This window comes from Vidua chalybeata, chromosome 3, assembly GCF_026979565.1.
Source record: "Vidua chalybeata isolate OUT-0048 chromosome 3, bVidCha1 merged haplotype, whole genome shotgun sequence".
Classification (NCBI taxonomy): domain Eukaryota; kingdom Metazoa; phylum Chordata; class Aves; order Passeriformes; family Viduidae; genus Vidua; species Vidua chalybeata.
Window position 1 is genome coordinate 89,032,505 of NC_071532.1, and position 20,586 is coordinate 89,053,090.

Here is a 20,586-nt window from a genome sequence, read left to right on the forward strand (position 1 = left end):
TAAACTTGGACCCACTAATTTAATACAGCTTGGAAAATAATGCCTGCTTTTCTAAGTTGTAAAGCTAACATCTCTCTCCAAACTAATTCACACTTTCTGCCTGATTATCGTGATTTCAAATTTTTAAATTTATTTCCTCACACAGTGCAATTACATTAGTATATTAATTTGCTATAGTTATAATATCTTTCTTGTCCTTCTTTTGTCTACAGAGTCTTGGGAAAGTATTTTTTATTATTTTTTTCAGCTAACGCCAATTTAAATTTGATAATTTTGAAAAATGATGTAGAGAAGAGGTGGCATGCCCTGCTAGCATTTATTTAAGACTATTTTACAAATGCAATGTTAACGAAGGGAAATTCTTAAAAGTTTTAAGGAAATATGAAAGGAGGTCTAGTTGTAAACCCATTGTAGACATTAATATCATATCCTGTAAGTAGTTGTAAATGGTACTCAGAGTACTCTGTTTTCTGCTCATATGCTATGGTGACATTTTTATGGCTGGCACTTTTTTTAGTGATTCATATGCTGATAGAGGTTAGACACTGGCATTCCTCCTCTATTGCTGATGTTTTGTGAACATAGAAATAGAAGTATCTATGGCAAATGTGTTGTAACAACTTAAAATCTTTCTACTGCCTTGATGAGCTATGTTCTAATAAATAGGTGCTTATCATTTTGTTAAAATGTCTCTGAATAATTTGTTAATACTTTATAAACTGAAAAAGAGTATTAAAACAGTATGATTCTGAAAGAATTGTCCTGCAGTGAGCACTTGAAGGTGCAGCTTTGTTAAAGAGTGCAGTAATTGACTTCGAAGTGCAAAATTAGTGGTAGTGATGATTTATTTGTATTCCATGAGTGATTCCAATGAGCTAGACCTATTTATACACAAACCCACCAGCTCTTTTGAAGAGTCCAATTCCTTCTATGCATTAATTTGGGGTATTTTTGGAAATTTTCACATAAAGACTTTAAGCTCGATATTATTCATCTTGATTATCTGTACTAGAAAGTGAGCTTTAATTGCCAGCTGAAGTGTTTTGTCATAAGCTTATTCTGTCTAGAGTAAGACACATGTTGCTCCACCTGTGTTTTTTCCCTCTAAGGAGATGATATGTAGCTTGAGCGTTTAGCTATAATGTTTTCAGGTTGGCTTAGAGGGAGTCTAGGGATCTGGGTTGAAACTAAGAATGAATCAATTTGGTGGTATGGGTATATTCATTACACATCCAATATACTCTCTCATGGTAATATTCCCCAAAAATACAAATAAATGTATGCCTATTTAAATGCTTGTGCATTTAGGAAATTGCAGAGACTGTGATATGCACATGCTTACAAACATCACTACCTTTTTTCTCAGTACCAGAAACTATATTTTCTTGGTATTAGTATTGCAGTGGGTTTTCCTACAGAAATTGTTTCTTTGGCATTTTAACATGATAAATATGCAATATGACAATGTGTTTTAAGCAGGAAAACATCAGTTAACTACAACAGATTATCATTCAAAAACATTTGTGATGAATTGTTTTTGTTACTTTGAGCAAATGATGTACTGATACATTTCAAGTATATTACTTAACATACTATTTCTTGGACTGAGAAAAAGACATTCTAAAAAGTCACTGGACTTGATCAAATGTAGATTTTTGAAAAGTTGAATGGACAAATCCACACAAGTGTAAATTTATCCTGTGTTCTTTATCAGAAATTTCTTTATTATCAAGTATCAGTTAAAAGTGGGGTTGTTGATTTGGCATAAATTCAAGAATTAAAGCAATATTACATGTGTGTTTGTGTGTGTGTGCCTGTAACTGGTTATTTCACCCTGCTAAAAATAACTAGTAAAGATCTTGGCAGTTAAATGGTACAGTGGAATAAAATAAGTATACTGAAGTGCTCAACATTCACTTCCTTTGATGTGATATTTAAAGGACTCATTTGCATTCTTTTGGATCCACCTGATGTCATTAGTAATACTTAGAGCATTCCTGAACATGCGTGCTAATTTCATTCATCTAAGAAAGGCTTTTCTGAAGAGAAAAGGCTTGAAGAGAATGTTTGGACTGGTATATGTTGTGTATTGGGCTGGCATCTGACCTGTTAGTGCCAGGAAAATTGATGTTTATATTTCCAATAATCATTGTTTCACGATTATTGTTTCCAATAATCATTGATTAATCTTTAAAGAACAACATCTCCTTTTATTCTTGCCATGCAATTTTCTTCTTAACATTTTATGACTTAGGTAAATATCTGTTGGAATTTCCAGTGACTCTGAAGACCAAGCAGAAACTTCCCCCAGATGATTGCCATACTTAAAAACCAAACATAGAGAGTATGTATGAGGAAGACATTTGGTTAGAATGTAGCAGACATAAATATTTATTATTTCAGTTGATTTCATTTGCACATTGTTGTTCTTTTCTATGCTTTGCAGTATGTTTATGGTAAGTTACTTAAGCACAAATAGAAAGAGGTTTACCAAAAGGATGATTGACTTTCCTTCCTCTGATCCAACTTCAACAGACTAAAAACAATGTAGCCAGTTTTCTAGCTAGTCATCCTTCTTCTTCAACATGGGAGAAGCCAGAGAAAAAAATTGTTGTACCTGAGTCCTCAAAAGGTCTAAATTACAGCCTCCTTGAGAACTGTGGTCAGGGTGGTGATTCAAAGCACTCTAGCTGTATCTAGCTCTAAGTGCTGTATCTGGCATCAAATCTACAGCCTCCATTCTGAGAATTACCCAGAATGGTTTTCATTTCACCTCATGTAGTCAAGTATGAGTCTATACTTAGTCTATTTCTTTGATATTATTTTTTTCTACAGTGAAACTGATATCTGCATTCAACTCAGCATTAAATATATGTCTCAAATAGAAGGGGTCATTTTTGGTTTGACTGTCTTAGACAGTTTAGATATTTGGATTAATAAAAGTTACTTTAATTGAAGCCCTGCAGAAAATACACAAGAGAAAAACAAACAAAAAACTTGTAGCAGGGCTGCTTTGTTAGTTTTATGTTCAAGTGGTAGTTTGGCTGTCAATGTAATTAATTACTTGTGTTTCTTCTGTGTGACCTTCTTGATCAATAGCACTGCATTATTCCTGTCCACAAACAGCTTTAAATGTGTAATTGAGAAGCGATACTCAAGTTTCAGACACTCAAGTAAATATAGTGCTAGAAAATTTGGGGAAATGTGGCACAGTAAGTGTTTAAATTTTTTTTAATCTTTCCATACTAAAATTATTGTGAATTGAAGCTATGGAAAATCTTGTCAGAATACAGTCTGGCTTCTGATCCATAACAAAGCAAAACAAAACACCATGATCTTTAATAAGAGTGAATTTAAATCCATTTGCAAGTTTTAAGTACTATTTCTGCTAATATTATTAAACCATTTTAAGAAGCAACCTTTGCCTCTTATTGTGCAAAATATTTTTTGCTTTAGTAGTTAGTTTTAGTACTTAAATTTAGCCTTAATAATTGCTGAGTGAGTCAAGGTGAGATTTTCTTTCTTTGTGCTCTGGAAGGGTTTTGTCCCAGCCTTTGTTCCAATTTTTCTTAGCTATTTCTTAAACGGGTAACAGCTGCCAAACAGACTTGGACTAAAGGAATTATCACAGAACTTTTTCTCTGGGAATGGATAGGAACATATAGAAAATTATTTTATTTTCACCTGTTATTTACTGCCAGATACTCTCTGTCAGAGCTTTGAGACTTTCTTAGCCAAAAATGCAGGCTGGCCCATCCTTAATAGACAGCAATGGACCAATTCTGTAGAAATTTTACAATCCCTTTTGGAACACAGTTTTACTGTTTTCTTTTGCTGTGTTCTGTGACCAATTTCACAGAATCCACCATATTTAATAATAAAAAAAAAGAAAAAAAGAGCATGATTTATTGTTAAACTTACTCACTGCTAATTTAACTGAGTGGTTCCTTACTATGGGAAAGAGTTGTGGCTGAAAACTTGGTCCATCTGCATCAGTGTGACCTGTGAGGACAGAACTCTGGTTATGTGGTGGGTGTAAGGAGCAGAGCAGCAGTCAGTGTCCTTTGGGGAGGCTTTCCTGGCCTCAGCCTGCCCTGTCTTGTGTGTGTAAGATGCTGTGACCCCCATAAATTTTTCCCCATAATTTAAGTGGTGGAGAAATTTTAAAGCATTTTGAAGGCTTGTAACTGCTTGAGTATCAGCATGTTTAAGTGTCAAACATGGGTCAGTTTGTCAGCATTTAGAAGTTTGTAGGATTTCTGGCAGATGGGTTGTTGGTTATCACAATCTCTAAGGCTGATGCTAGCACCATAGGCAGAGGGAGGGCATCATGGTGTCACCTGCCGGGCTGAGAGGTCAATTTTGTCTGCCCACCTTTGGATCCATGATGATTTGGCAAGTCTGATTCTTTTGAGGGTTCTTTACAAGAAACAAGAGTAACACCAGTTTCAGCCTGTGACAAGATATACATAGTTTTCATTTTCTATTAGTATTTCCAACTTTTGGATTATAGTTTTCCAAGGTCCGTGGTGTTGGCAATGCAATAGAGGTCACTCTGTTCTACTTAGCATGTGTATTTTATTGCTAATAACTGATTTGCCAAAAAAGTATTTGAAAACTGAGGTCTTATAACTGCAAAGATCTTGCTAATGCTTTTTCCTTTCCTGAACTTAATTTAAAGCTGCTGTGCTGGTCTGGTGGATAGTCATTATGTCTATGGGAATGCTTCTTTGTATGTAGCCTTTTTTTTTTTTTTCTTTCATCAATTGCAACTACTCAGTAGTAGCAGATTCTGCTTCATTGAATTTCTTTTCCAGTTTTATACATTATCCAAATTTGATTTGTCTCTTTTATTCTATTAGGATTATCAAGGATTTGCTATAATCCTTTAAAAAGTGTTTCGATTGTTGTACTTTCATCCAAATTATGGGTTGACTTGTACTTTTTTGCATGTCTCCGGTAAATCTCTCATGTATCATCAAGTAGGCTTTTTCAAATAAGGATCAATAATACATAAAGAGTTGAGTTTTCCAGGTGTTTAAAGGGATCATGGGAACATATGGATAGATAGATATCTTTTGTGTATCTTGTTCTATTGCTGTAATTTATGTAAACCCTTTAGGGTCATCTCAGAATTGCAGATTTTTCAGAGTGGAATGAACCATTTGATTGAATCATAAATTAGAGAACTCATATATGATAGAAAAAAACATCTTTTTATCAGAAGAAAATAAGATAATAAAGACAAGTATACTAAAGTTCTCTACATCTACCTGGGGAATTGACTGCAAAGCAGTTTGCTCATAAAAAAATAGCTTTTGGAAATACTCTATAATTTCACATCTTCCAGAGAAGAGATAAAATTTTATGGTTATGAATACGTTACCTATAGCTTAGAAATTCCTACTTTCCATAATAGGGTATCCTGTCCTACTAGGCACTGAAGAATTGTGTAATAATAAAGACAGCAGCAGAAAATAAAGAATAAAAATAAGCTAATACATACCAATTTTAAGACTAAAATAAGTTTTGTTTTGTTCTTTAAAAAAATCTTCATGGTTTCTTCTGCTGTTTACAAGTATAAAATTAACCATAAGGAGGATGCAAATAATCCTTGTACTAGCTACAAAAAGCAGGAAATATTTTCAAAATTGTAGCTTGTGTCTTAAGTAAAAATGCTTACATCTAGTTAAACTGTATATGAGGCCCCAGGCAATTTCCTTAAAGGATTTTTTTGTGGGGCTGCACGGAAGAAAGTCCATCTGTTTAATATAATCCAAAACAAAAATAGACACCTCATGATTAATGAAAACTACAGGAAAATTTTTCCAGGGATTGTGAAAACATTTTCCTCTTACAGTTCAGTTCTTACAGTTCCATTCTATTACAGTTAAATCCATTCTATCTGCCAGATATTATCAAAGAATGGAAGATTTATTTAAATTGTTGAAATTGGAATAAAATAGAATATTTATACAGAATTTTTTAGCTATCATAATTCAGGTTCATCATCACAACAGATACAAATTAATACTTTTGGGTGTTTTGAAGTCCCAGCTGTGCAGGCTGCAGCTGAGGAAGTCTGCATCCAGGGATTTGGTTGCATACTGAGATGAGCTTCATTTTACAATGTGATACTGAGACAGAAATAGATATCGAGGTGTGTGGGATTTGGCTGCCTAGGCATGGCCACCAAGAGCCATTGGAGCTGTATGAGGACAACTGCAGAGCTGGCAGGCACGACAGAGTTTTTAGAGCAGAGTGACATCTTTTTCAAAGGGTAGATCTGCTATCCCACAGCACCATCAGTGACACTAGAGATTATTTCAATTATCTACATGGCATTCAAGTGTCACTTTAGGTCATGGGGTTACCCTGCAAAGCCTCCCCAGGCCTAACCAGACCTTAGAAAGCTGACAGGCTTCTAGGTACAGGTGAGACAGGGTAGAACATAAATGATTAAACAAGCAACAGAGGCTGAATAAAGAATAAGGACAGCAGTCCTTACCCAGTCTCCAAAAATCTTAGTTAGCTGCCAGACAGGTGCACGATGACATTAGTTTTTAGGCACAATCTCAGCTGTGTGTGATAAAACTGCAGTTGAGAATTCTTAGAATAAACATGACTTTCAACCAAGGAATTATATTTGCTAGACTATCTTGGTGACTTTACATTTCATGTGATTATAGTACTTGCTGATAAAGGCTAAAATAATGAATAATATTACAGGCTTTTATGGGGTAAAGGAAGACTTCCCATTTAAGGGAAAATTTCAAATAAAGGAGGAAAGCATTGGTATGAAGTGAAGGTAATTGATGAAGTCAGATTGACGATGCTGAAAGAACTGAGGCAGTACTTGCAATTAACTTAATTTTTAAATATGAAGAAATACTGAATAAGCCTTTCATGATGTTTGATGTAAAAGAAAAAGAGGAACGAATTAACTTATTCAAAGTATAGAAACTCTCCAACTCACACAGGGACAGAAATCAGTAAAACACAGTAGATGGCTTGATTGTTAGATATTCTGGCTAGAAATGTACTGCTACTTTCTATTGTTATTATAACTGCATATGTGATATATACAAACCATTTAACATGCATTTTATGGAAAGGCAAGGAAAAAGAAACTTTAGAATTCCAACTCCTTTTCATATTTTATATGAACAAAATGTGCTCAATAGCTTTGCAAAAGACATCCCCAAAGGCAGGGTTTTTTTTTCTATAGGCCAGTGAATCATGAACTATTCCACAGCATTGATTCTATTACTCCCAGTGGGTGGCCATTTTCCCATTTGTAGCAGTTCCAAATATTGTTTTTCCCTTAGTGGCAGAAAAATTGCATGATGAATGTGTTTCATATTAAATTTTGATTAAACACAGGCATTTGTGATAATTTTAGTTGCAATATACTCTTCAAAAAAAATTGTCTTACAAATGGAATAAAACTAATTGCTTTGCCTCATTTTAAAGTTAGAATGCATTTTTTGATATTTAAAGTAAGGTTTCTTTGACAGCTTAGCTAGTGTTATGTCATCTTATTAAATATATGCTCAGATTCTAAGGATTTGTATTGTGAATGAAATCTCTGTTTGGGAACAAGGCACATTTCCAAAGCTTGATTTGGCTTTTGTCTTAGAAGTTAGGTAAGAAACTCTTGATACCTAAACTACTTTTTAAACTTGTCTTCTGAGAAAGTACAAATAATTCTAATTGGCATAACCAGAGATTATCAATGTAAATGGAAGTAATAGATTGGGACAGATAATCACAAAACAACCAATTTTAAATTTTTAGGTATTCTGTAGCTGATCCTACAGAAATTAATCCTTATAATTACTTAACCATAGAAGCTACACAGAAAAATTACTCATGGGAAATAGTCATTCTTTATGACCAAATTAGCCACTTCTCCTTTTGTGCCAGTCTCCATGTGAAAAGTAACTGAAAATCTCTACCCCATGTACTCTGGAAATCACTCACATCAGCATAAGTGATATATTAATTCTTAGCTGAGTGAATGTTAATGAACCATAAGAGAATTTTTAAGGGTTTAGACCAGCTCTCACTGACTTAAGGGTCTAATTTCCACATACCTCAGTAGTGAAGAATCAGTCAGAAAGGGATAGAAAACTGGGGGGGAAAGAAAGGAAATATGACTTAATTTTACAATTGTTGTTCTTGGAATTTCATCTTTCTTTGTCACTGATATAAATTTAAATGTTGTGTACCAGCAATTTGTTTTAACCAAGAAAGATCAACACAGCTCAGCAGGACATTGTGTTTCTTCTAGGCATGCCCATATCATGGTAAATCATTTGTTGTGTTGGATAAGTGTGTGGAACTGAGCCCTCCAAGTTGCACAGAAATGTAACTGAAAGTCTCTGGTACATTCAGGACAAGAAGGCTGCTGCCTGGTGGGATGTTTTTCAGCATATATGAAATTCTTGTTTACATTACAGGTATACTTGTAATTTGGATTTATATTTTACAGCTACAGAAAAAAACACCTACGTTATTAAATATTATAATTATATTAAATAATTATATTGAGAACTGACAGATGGGTCTGGAAATTCCTAAATGTGGTGACAAACATGCCCTACTTCCCATCTCTTTATTTGTGCTAAAGATCTAAGAAGATTTTGGACAAAAGTTAAGAAGAGTTATGTAACATAATGTGGGTGGAAGTCTCAGTATGAGGCATTATTTTCAAGTTCTTTTTATTGCATTATTTGATGTCTTCCTTTAATGATAGATACATTGGATTTTTGATGATCTGTAAAATGATCTGGATGTAATTGTTAACTCATATGCCATTGACCAACGAACTGTTTCTACTTTGCAGGGTCATTTTTTACTAAAAGCGGGTGTAAACTGCAAAACAATGGGACTATCTTTTGCACAGATGTAATTCATATGGAAACTATTAGGTTATAGTTGTTACATTCATGCTATTTTGTTCTCACAGAATACATTTGTTTCAGTGGTGTCTAGAACAGTCCTCTTGTCTTCACTGCAACATGTTATTTTCAATATTAGATTAAAATGTAAAGTCTGTTAGCCAAATTCTTGCTGCAGATTAGTTATGCAGTACATAACATTGTCTGTAACATTGTACATAACATTAAGTACAAACATTGTCAAAAAAATTTGAATAGTTTTAAGTTGAGAGAAAAATAGACTAACTGAATGTAGACTTCTGCATTTAGCATATGCAGTTCTCTTTTAACCTGAATCACATTTGATTAAATGATCACTGGTAGAAAAATGTGAGATATACTGTAGAGCTGAATGAGTAATGATGCTGAGGAAATGGCAGAGATCTTCAAGTATTTATGAATGTGGAAGCTAGTATACATCAAGGAAAAGTGTATCTGTCTCTTTAAAGTCACTGTATTTTAGATAATATGATCTGTCATGCTGATGGTCCAATTGACCAGGGCTTTTGCTTTAACTTATTTGGGAAATCTTATGGATAATGTAAAATGGTTCCTTTCCATGTGTCAGTCAGGGTTTTGGGGCAAGCAAGAGCATATGAGCCTGCTGAGCACTAGACATGGACTACTGCAACAAAAGCAGTGGGGAGCAATTCAACATTAGTGTTTCACTGTATCCCTAGAGTAGTCTGCATGTTTCCAGCTGAAACTCTTTCTCCTATGTGTTTTTGGTGATTTCAGGGATTTTGTTATTCTTGAGTTTTTTTTGTTGTTGGTTTTATGTTTTTTGTTATTATTTTTGTGGTTGTTTTGTTTTGTTATTTTATCTTCTGTTTTGTTTTCTTTGTCCCTGCCCATATTTTGAACCCAAACCATTTAGGCAAATGCAAAAAAAAAAAAATTCTGGTGAAATTATTTCCTATATTTAAAAAGTTTTTTTTTCCTTCTCAGGGAATTCCTGGAATTCCTGGAAATCAAGGAGCAAAAGGACAAAAGGTACTATTAGTTGTTCAAAACACAGTTGAAACTTATAATTATATACCCATTACAAACTAAGGGCTCAGGCTTAGAGAAGAGTTTTCATAGTGGGGATTTATGACATCAAATCATGCTGCAAAAGAATGGAAACAATTCATGTCATGTTTAAAAATCTCTTACTAGGTTTTACTTCAACTACTCCAGAAGGAATGAATAGTTTAAAAGGAACCATGCTAATTTCCTAATACATTGAGAAACAATATTAACTAATTAAATCTGCATAGTTAAAGAATTATAAAAAAATGTTAAGTATACATACATTAGCCATAGAATTTTTCTCTTTATGTAAAAAATACAGGGTGAAATTGGACCACCAGGTCAACCAGGAGCAAAAGGGTCACCAGGAGATACTGTAAGTTTCAAAATTGTGTTATTATGAACAAATAATTGTGCTGTTGCTATTCTATGCTTGTCATAAACTAACATGCAATGGCAAATACAGGAGCAAACTAGCATTTGCAGGTTGGAAAGCCAAGGCTATGGTAAATGTAAGTTCTTAGCTCAATGACATATTTGCAGCATGAAAATTCTGGCTGAAAGCTGAGAACTGTTTTTTTCTGTTACCCTTGCCATTACTTTAAGCTTCTGGATATTTTGACAAGAGGTGAGTTCTTGGATTCTGATGGTTGTTAAGAGATTGTATTTTTCAGTTTAATAACTTGTCTGTGTCATGATTTATCTCTTCCGTCATTTTTTGAGGTCTTTCCCTATGAAAATCTTCATCAGTGAACTTCTCCTTGACATACAATAGTGAGGCTGGATTTCATCCATTTTGATAGACAAAGGGCGTTCTGATGTCCCCTTTGTAGTGTTAAAAGTAGAAGTAGTACATATTTATATCTGCAAGGACAAATACAGACTACTCAGTGGTTCTCTGAAAGGGCCTTGATATTAATTTCTCAATCATCACTACTGTTACACTGTTAAGACCATCATAGTACCTACCTTTCCTTGCATGACAGGAATAATCTTTTCAGGGACTATTCTTTCCATCTTTCAGTGACTGCAGGGGTGTTGTGGTAGCTTGTGCCTCACTTGGTTGGATGACAGGAACCTTGAAGGAAGAGGATGCCAAGGATCTCAATATGGACCTTTTAATCCTGTCATTAAAATGAATCTCTTTAACATCCTAGCTAAGGCTACCATCTTCTAGAGTGCGTAAGGTCAAACCTGAAACCAAAATTACTTGGGCTTACTGCAGTATTCCTGTTCTGAAGAGAATCCTTGTTTGGATGGAGGTTAGCAACACATATGTTTGACCATCTTGGTATGCGTGATTATGTGTAATTGCATGTCACTGCATGCCAAATGAGCCATCTGGGTATGAACTACTAACCTAAGCATCATTTATATACTGATGTGCTGGAGTGTTCCTCATGGTATACCTTGTCTCTCCTCTCCTCTCCTCTCCTCTCCTCTCTCCTCTCCTCTCCTCTCCTCTCCTCTCCTCTCCACTCCTCTCCTCTGTTAAAACTGATATAGTTGTTTTGGAGACAGAAATTGAAATTTGGAATTTTCAAAATTCTGGGCTACTCTGTCATCCAGTACATTTTGAATTTCCTACAGAGTATACACTTACCCCCTACCCAAACAGCATCTCTTCCTTTCCTGACTACCACAGGCACAATCACTATATTACAGCTGTCAGAAAGCCTTTTTTATATAAAATACACTGGTTATTTTTTTTTTCATGAACTTTGAGGACTTTTCCAGCTATCTCCTAAAGATCTCTGGGAAAAATAGATCTCCTTAACAATTAGTTATTGCAGTTGTCCAGATCAAATTTGGATGAAACACTGCCTGAACTGAAAGTTTAAATGTCCCTTCTCTTAGTTAACACATCAACATTTGTTCTCTCATCTGAGCTTCCTAACTATTTTTATTGCCTGTTGCTGGAATTTCTTTCTCCATTTCTTTCTGAGCAAAGTTGAGCAAAATGCTGGAGGAAAGGCTATATCATCAACTCCAATAAAGCCTTGTGGGATTCCAAAGTGCTTATATTTATTTAACTCACCTACCATATTTTCTTCAAATTTTATTTAGATAAATAACATCTGGTTCATGATACACTTGAAAATAATTTATTCCTCTTTCCTGTCAATTCATTTAATGTATTTTTCTTTTCATCACCTGATAAATTAAGTAGGAGATTGATGCATGGAATATCTGAATGTATTATATGGCATTAGGGAATTTAAACCAGAAAAGATAGTGGGATTTTCCTTGTATTAGTCACTCTGAATATGTTTGTTCCAGAAAACACAGATGGAAAGCTTGTGGATGGTCTATTAATAGCTTGGGAAAGTTTTTCAGTAACAAGCTCTTCTTCAGTAATGACTATCCCTATTGCATTGCCAACACCAGCAATTTATTAATTTACCTGACATATAATGTCAGCTCTGCAAAATAGGACAATAATGCTACATTTTATGTCCCTGAATTGTTCTACATTTTTGTTCAGGACATTCTCTTCTCTTCTAATTTTATATAATTTTCAGATTATGTTCACAAGCTTTTCCTATGTTGCATCTGAAAGTTTCCTTCTTGCAGTGTGCTGATTTCATTTAGTAGTGTCTGTGTAATTTTTTAAACAAAACAAGTCAAATATGACCTAGTAATGAAAGTGCAAGAAAGGAAAAATGGGCTTTATTTCTCCTTTTCCTGCAGATGTATTCTTGACCTTTAATTATACTAAATGTATTTCCTCATTTGCCTTCTCTGGTGTGTGTTTGCAGGTCGATGTAGATATATACACATAGCTGATTTAATTAAAAAAAAAAAAAGAAGCTATTCTGTGCCTATAGTATTTCTGCTTTGTATAAGATAAAATGAATGAGGGACATTTTTTTGTGAGCATATGCCACTTCTATAACCCAAAGACTGATGTGGATTTCACTAGAAATGATCCAGTGATGTGGCCTAAAGAACAGGCTGCTATATTTATTGATGGAAAGTTTTGGCAACCAGTATTTTCTTACCGCGAAGCAGGCAATAAACATGAATTAATCTGTGGTTAGTTTGTATTAATCTTTGGTTAATGGTAAAGCACTGGTGAAATACCTGAAAACAGATGAAATTCTGAAAAACATGGCTGCAGAGAATTACTTCTTGTTTTAGGAATTCTGAATTTTCTCTTCTACTGTGGAAACAAAGACATCCTTTAAGTTTTAGTTTAGTTTTAAATGAATAAAGTTTAAATTTTTTTTTTTGCAAATCTGAGTTATTATCTGTGTGAGAAATTATATATGGTTTTGATTACATGTAACTTTTGAAAGAAGTCTGAGATAATGTCATGGGAGTGAATTGTTCCTAACATTTGTTACTAAATAGAAGGTGATTTATATGAAAGTGAAGATTAAATAACAACAATAACAGTGAATTTTGAAAATATTATCAGTTGGAATAATTGATAACATTTAATCTCTGGCAGGTTAGGTTTCCAAGCCTTATTTAATTGTTTGAATTTCTGTATCATTATGCTTTTATTTTATGCTGCTTGTATTGCAGATTGTATTCCACAGTATTTGAGCAAATCCAAGTAAAACAATAATAATATATTGATTTTATTGATGCATGCAGTTCTAGATTAAAAATGAAGCGAGGCAAAGTGGTGAAAAAGAGAATTGTTAACACTAGATGTGGAAAATGTGATTAATGGGAATTCTTTCCTGGAAAGTATGATTTCAAAGAAGGATTTCTTTTCTAATGTATACTTGAGACTAGCTTTAAATAGAAATTAAGGACGTCAGCCCTTTGATGATTTAATACTCTTTAGCTCTTATTTTATGTAGGGAACATGCAGCTAAACATGCCTTCATGAACATGATTCCTTTTGTGGAGTCCAAGAGGTTGTTTTGGCTTTGTACATGTACTGAAGTGTCATGATCTGAAATGGCAGAAGATATTGGGTTCTTGAATGAGTAGTTTAACTCTGAAGATTTTGCAGAAGATACAAAAGTGTGGCCCCAAAAGTTAACTGCTCCTGATAAATCTCCGCAAAATTTGCACAGTGGGTCAAGTTATGGCAGCCTTTGGGGGACACACAGTCAGAAAGGAGAAAGAGAATTATGAAATGCACAAATACTTTTCTTGGTTTTGGAAACCCTAAACAGAAGCCAAGAAACTTTTGTGTCACTTTCAGTTACAACTAAGGACGCATTATAGACTGGGTCTTGAGTTGCAGAATTTTTTCTCTCAGGTGTATTCCATGACAGCACTGTTCATTTCTCCTGTATGTTTTTTTTCTATTGCACAGTAGCCCTTTGTTAGACCGTAAAATGTTTAAATAATCCACTGTACTGTATCGAAACTATAGCCTGTATAGTAATAAAAGACACTGTATTTACTGTTTAATTCACTAAAGAAATAGAATAATGATGCTACTAATACAATACCAAGCTCATTGTTCCTCTGTTTTAGTACAGAAATGTCTCTTTTTCATAAATAAATAGGGTTTGATGGGACCAGAGGGTTCACTTGGTCTACCTGGAGCTCCTGGGCCTAAGGTAAGTATTTGACTCAATTTGCTTGTGACTTTGATAAACGACTGCTTTGTATGCAAATTTGATGTGACAATGCCAGGACTTTGTAGCTCATTTTTTGGTGTATTGAATATTGGTGAGCAGCTGTATGATTTTCCCTGTGTTACCTTTTATGATAGTTCAGTCTCAAGAGGGGTTAATACAACTCAGTAAATGGTGCCTGTCATCCTGTGAGGTTTTTAACAGTTGTGGAAATGGTCATGAGAGTTTGTTTCAGTTTTACAGTCCTGGAAAATATTCTGCAATGCTGGAAACCAGAAAATTCTCAATATACATCTGAACTTTCCCATGTTACATTTATTTATATTTTAATTGTATTCAATAATGTTATGTGCTGTTTCTTCCACCCAAGGTGCCAAAGTTATTTCAGATGTAACTTTATTGATTGCACTGCAACTACAGCAAGAACTAATTTTACCAATGTTCTCAAAAGCTAAAATAAATACTAAAAATTCAGATTGGTTAGTGTAACTTTTCAATTTAATCCAAAATGAGCTTTGGCTTGAATTGCAAGTAAGTATTGAATTGTATGTCCTAGAGAATATTTAGGAATACAGAATCCATTTCCCTAACTTTGCATTTACATATATATCCCTTTCCCCCATACATTATTCTGCATCCAAAAGTGTATATGCATTTATTTATAATTGTATACTGACAGTAGCATTTTTTTAAGTATTAATGTTTTCTGTGGTCAAGAAGGTTGAATACCTGTGATACAACTAAAAATTAATTAGCTGTATTTTTGTCTGTGAAAAATGCTTTTATTTTGTATTCTTATCTCACTTAGAATATAAGCTGTTTCTTAGAAAATCATTCTTAATAAGCTCATTCTTACAGAAGTCCATCATGATGTAGTCAATAATTCTTAGATTTAATGCAAATCCTCGTGCTGAATATATGTCTAATTCCATAGGCTGTGATAACAGCCAGAACATAAGTAAGTATTTTGACTTAGACAATTAAATAAGATGATGGAAATGTGAGGTCAGTACACACAAACTTGTTGTAACTGTGTGAGGCAAATGAGGCAGGTGGAGATGGGACAGGTATGCAGAAGCTGGCAGATCAGGTTTTGCCATCAGTATCTCATCTTTCCTGAGAGAAACATTCAGGCTGCCTGTAATGGAGAAGAACTTCAACCTTTCAGTCACTACCTGGGCCCATTTTTAAGAGTCAGTTTTTCAACAGTGTCTATTTATGTTTGCTTGACATGCCACATGTGACAAAACATAATGATGTATCCGCCGCATTGTTATGTAGGGTGATAAAGGTGAACCAGGAATACAGGGGAAACCAGGATCATCAGGAGCCAAGGTAAATATTATTCTGGAAGTGTTCTAGTTAAAAGAAGGGATTCATTTATTTCTGCATTATTTACTAACTTTCCATTATTTCCCTTGGTTAATTATAAGGCAGTTTGTTTCACAGTAAAACATTAGTTGACATCACATTGCATCAAAATCCATGTGATGACTTATTCTTACTAATTTTATACTAGATTTTAGGCTGTGAAACTCAGATGTTCATTAAGTTCAAACCTGCAAACGTTGTTACTTGAGGTAGTATTTTTTGTGTAATTTTGAAATATCAACTGTATTAAAAGACAATAAAAACAGGTACTGAATGTGGCTTCTCTATATTCACCATCCCTTCAAAAATCCTTCAGATATTTCAATCATCTTCAGTTGTAAAATTTCAAAATATCTTAGCCAAAGCGTATCATGTGGCTTTGAGAAACATGCAATGTGTGTTTTTACACACAGCACATCACTGACACAAAGCTATTGTGTTACTCAGGGAGATCTAGGCGTACCGGGGGCTCCAGGTGAACCAGGCTACCCAGGCATTCCTGGTACCCAGGGATTAAAGGTAAGTAATTTTTTCCAGTTTTACATTAATTGCATCTTTTTTTGGAAGTGCTTTTCTTAAAAGTAATCATTATTTTACAAAATCCTTTCTCTAAATGCATCATTATTATTAGATAACAGTTGGACACATTTAAAACAATAATGCGTCCATTAAAACCCTTGATGTGAAGGCATTTGTGGTGAGTTGACCTTGGATGAATGCCAGGTGCCCACCAAGCTGCTCCATCACTCCCCTCTTAAGCAGGACAGGGAAAACAAGAAAATAAGATGGGAGAAAGCTCATGGGTCAAGAAAAAGGCAGTTTAATAAAGCAAAAGGAAAGGTTGTGTGGAAGCAAAGTAAAGCGAAATATTTATTCTCTGCTTCCTGTCAGCATGTGTTGTCCTGCCAATTCCCGGGAAGCAGGACTTCAGTACACATAGAGGTTTGGAAGACAAATGTCACAATAATGAAACTTCCTCTCCTTCCCCTTCCCTTTAGCTTTTATTGCTGAGCAAACATGGGTATGGAATATCCTTTTCAGTTTAGGTCATCTGTCCTGGCTATGTCATAGAACCATAGAATGGTTGTGTCTTAAAAATCATCTAGTTCCAAACCCCGTGTCATGGGCAGGGACCCTTCCTTCCGCTAGACGAGATGGCTCAAAGCCCCATCCAACCTGGCCTTGAACACTTACAGGGAGGAGGTATCCTCACCTTCTCTGAGCAACCTGTCTCAGTGCCTCACCACCTTCAAAATAAGGAATTTCTTCCTATTAACCTAGTTTCAATTTGAAGCCATTCCCTCTTGTCTTGTTATTACAGACCCTTGTGAAAAGTACCTCTCCAACTCTCTTCTAAGCCCCTTTTAGGTGCTGGAAGGCTGCTCTAAGGTCTAAGGTCTCTCCAGAGCCTTCTCTTCTCTGGGCTGAACAACCCCAGCGCTCTCTGTCTTTATGAGAGAGATGCACCAGCTGTCTAATCATCTTCATGGCCCTCTGCTGGACTTGATCCAGCAGATCCATGTCCTTCTTATGCTGGGGGCCCTACAACTGGACGCAGGTGGAGTCTCAGGAGAGGCGAGTGGATGGGGAGAATTGCATCTTTGCCCAGCTGGCCATACTGCTTTTGATGCAGCTTAGGATGCAGTTGGCTTTCTGGGCTCATTGCGTGCACATTGCCACATTGCGTGCACATTGCCACATTGCGTGCACATTGCCACGTCAAGTTTCTTATCTATCAGCATGCACAAGTCCTGCTCTGCAGGGCTGCTCTCAATCCCTTCTCCACCTAGTCTGAATTTGTGTCTCCACCCGAGATCTTGTCTGGCCCTAGTGTACAGGAAAAGGCAAGGATTTGAAGAGAGAGCCTTGATGTTGCAGGGAGCTCTGTTCAACAATACCCAAAGCACTGGTGTGTTATCAGCACCTTTCTGGCCACCATTGCAAAGCACCGCACTATAAGGGCTGCTATGGACAAAATTAATTCCTTCTCAGCCAGATCCAATATTGCTTTAGAGAAGTAGGATTAAATTTCACTTTCATAAGAAGAGAAAGGTTGAAGGGTAAAAAGTAAGATAGAAGGGTGGTGTTGCAATTAAAGTTTTATGAAAACCCCATGCAGAAGTATTCCAATAGAGATCATCTGCTCCAGAAGGCACATGTTTCTTGTATGTCCAGTGTCATATATGCCTCATATACATCTTACAGATACTAGAGTACTTCACATGTCAGTAGACACATATATGGACATGCCTTACATTGACTAGAGCATGGAGTCAGTGTCATAATAATTGTTTAATTAGTTTCATTATCACTATATATTCAATTCAATATCTAGGGGTTATATAAGGCACATGTACTAAGACAATATTATTTTATGAAAGATGATTTTGTTAAAATGTATGGAACTTCTCTAAATTTTAAACTGAAGAAGCCTTTGAAAAGGTCATTTATTTTACATGAAGATGCAAGTTAGCTGGAATTACAAGTCCAGTGACACACTGGAATTATTCAGGAAGAAAAGTGCAGTCTGGGCATCTGACAGTAGAAGTGAAGCCTTTCAGTTATAGATGAATTTAAAACTTGAAACAACTGAATATTTTACATTTAAATACAATACAGCAAAATACTACAGCTGGAATAAATGTCTTCTTATGTGCTGTGATTTTCAATCAGGTAAATATTTTCCACGGCAAAAATCTCTTCACTACTGTTTACATTTTACTATTCTTTTATTTTCTACCCCCCCACATCCAAAAAAAAAAAAAAACCCAGCCAAACACACAAAGTTTTGGCTCTTACAAGAAATCTGACAAAACAGACCCAAAAATCTCTATTCTAATTATTTTTTTATTAAATGCAGTTTTATATCCCCCCACAGATCTTTTGTTTCATGAGCTGCTTTGTTCACAGTTCAGCATTTTGATTTATTTCTATTTAAACATGTCAGAGTCAGAGTAAGAGCCATCTCCCATAACTTTAAGTTTCCTTTTCAATTAATGAAGAGAGATGGCCACATTTATAGAGTACATATTTTATACCTCTCTTGTTAATTGGAATGAACAGTTTTCATGCATTGCGTGTTTCTCTCCAATGTCAATTAGATTGTGTTCAGATAAGTTGATAAAACTGCGTACCTGACTTCTAAGCACCATTTGCACCATTTGATTGCAAATCCCCCCATTATTATTTACTTTAAACATTTTGAGGCAAAACAAGTAGGTGGAAATGAAGATTAGTTCTTAAATATTTTTATTTAATTTAAATATAGAGGTGTTTTTGGTGAAAAAATACTTTTTTCTTGGTTTTTTTTGCATAACTTATGCATGTAGTGGTGCATTCAGCTAAAATTTAACCCATAAGAAACATTGCCTCCCTTCCTGCCTACATCCTCTCCACTCCCATAAACCGAATAGATAAAATCCTGCTGAGGATAAAATCCTTGCCACCTCATTATGTTGTATTTCTAGATTTTTTACTTGGTATGTGGGCATCCACTTTCTTTTTTAATTTTTTACTTGTTAGGTGAGTATCTAGTCTCTTTATGATAGTTGTTTTAATGACAAAATCCTCTTAGTATAGCTCTCTGGACTTTTGTGTACGTGAGGATAAAGTGATTTGTTTTCTTTCAGTATAAGAAAAAGCTAGATGTTTCTCTTGTAATTACTCTGTTAAATTAAAGAACAGACTGCATGGTTTAGAGGTGACTCATGTTTAAATACAGACCTTTCTTCTAATATTTTACAGGGGGAGAAAGGAAACCAAGGTGACACTGGTATCCAGGTATATCAACTTTGTTTCTAATGAAATCATCTGGCGTTGATATTTATACAAATCTTAGGTATTTATTTAAACAGGATTTTTTTTTTTTAAGATTAAACTCCACAGAAGGTTAACTTCAATAGCAGCAGTAACTCTCAAGGAAATCTGCATTTCTGGGGGCCTGAGCAGGCTGTTGGCATTTGCTGCAGGACTGTGTGCTTCTAGCAATGGTGCAGGCACAGGGTGCAGGTTGTGCTGCTGCCCCAGAGGCCTGGGGCATCACCCAGGACTGTCGCAGGATGCTCTCTGTCCCTGCCTGCAGGGCACTGCAGGATCACAGAAACACAAAGTAACTCCACCTGGCCTCTGCCTACCTACTTTACTATCAGCATGTGGGATTTTCCTCCTTGTAATCTAAAATCGTGGAAATACCTACAAGAAAAAGAAGAATATTCTGTCATTACTTTGATCCTGGCTTGGTTCCTCTGTGTTCAGGGTAGAAATTTTATTCTGCACAGTTGATCTCTTTGAAGAGTAACTTTTCAGATTGACTTGTCCTAGTTTAGAATGAGGTTTTATATTTCTATTTAGCGCCTTGTGTTAGTTTTTTGATAGTTTAATTACATGTGCCAGATAAATCTATATTTTATAAAATGTGATCTTTTCTGAAGGGACTGAAAGGAGAAAAAGGAAGACAAGGAAATCCAGGCTTACAGGTACTGTTAAATAGTGATCCTGCTTAAAGAGAGCCATAGTGATCCTAGCTTGAGGCCATGATTCATATTTGTTTCTTAACAGTTCTTCCATCAACATGTATAGGTCTTTGCATCAGGTGAAATATATTTATGTATAACATGATAACATAGTTATATAAGTTGCCTCTTAAACACTTAATATTTTTAAAATAACAACTCTAACACATACAGAGAAGATGGAGCAACATGTCTCAGCTGTGC

General features: G+C 35.2%; 1 protein-coding gene across 1 annotated transcript in view; it reads left to right on the forward strand.

Annotated features, from left to right (window-relative positions):
- Positions 1-20,586, forward strand: part of COL21A1 (collagen type XXI alpha 1 chain) — a 124,559-nt gene that overhangs the window by 95,218 nt on the left and 8,755 nt on the right. The window contains exons 18-24 of the mRNA XM_053938247.1: positions 9,891-9,935; positions 10,276-10,329; positions 14,429-14,482; positions 15,782-15,835; positions 16,319-16,390; positions 19,616-19,651; positions 20,302-20,346. Of these exons, the coding sequence (XP_053794222.1) occupies positions 9,891-9,935; positions 10,276-10,329; positions 14,429-14,482; positions 15,782-15,835; positions 16,319-16,390; positions 19,616-19,651; positions 20,302-20,346 (360 nt within the window). The remainder of the gene's footprint in view (positions 1-9,890; positions 9,936-10,275; positions 10,330-14,428; positions 14,483-15,781; positions 15,836-16,318; positions 16,391-19,615; positions 19,652-20,301; positions 20,347-20,586) is intronic.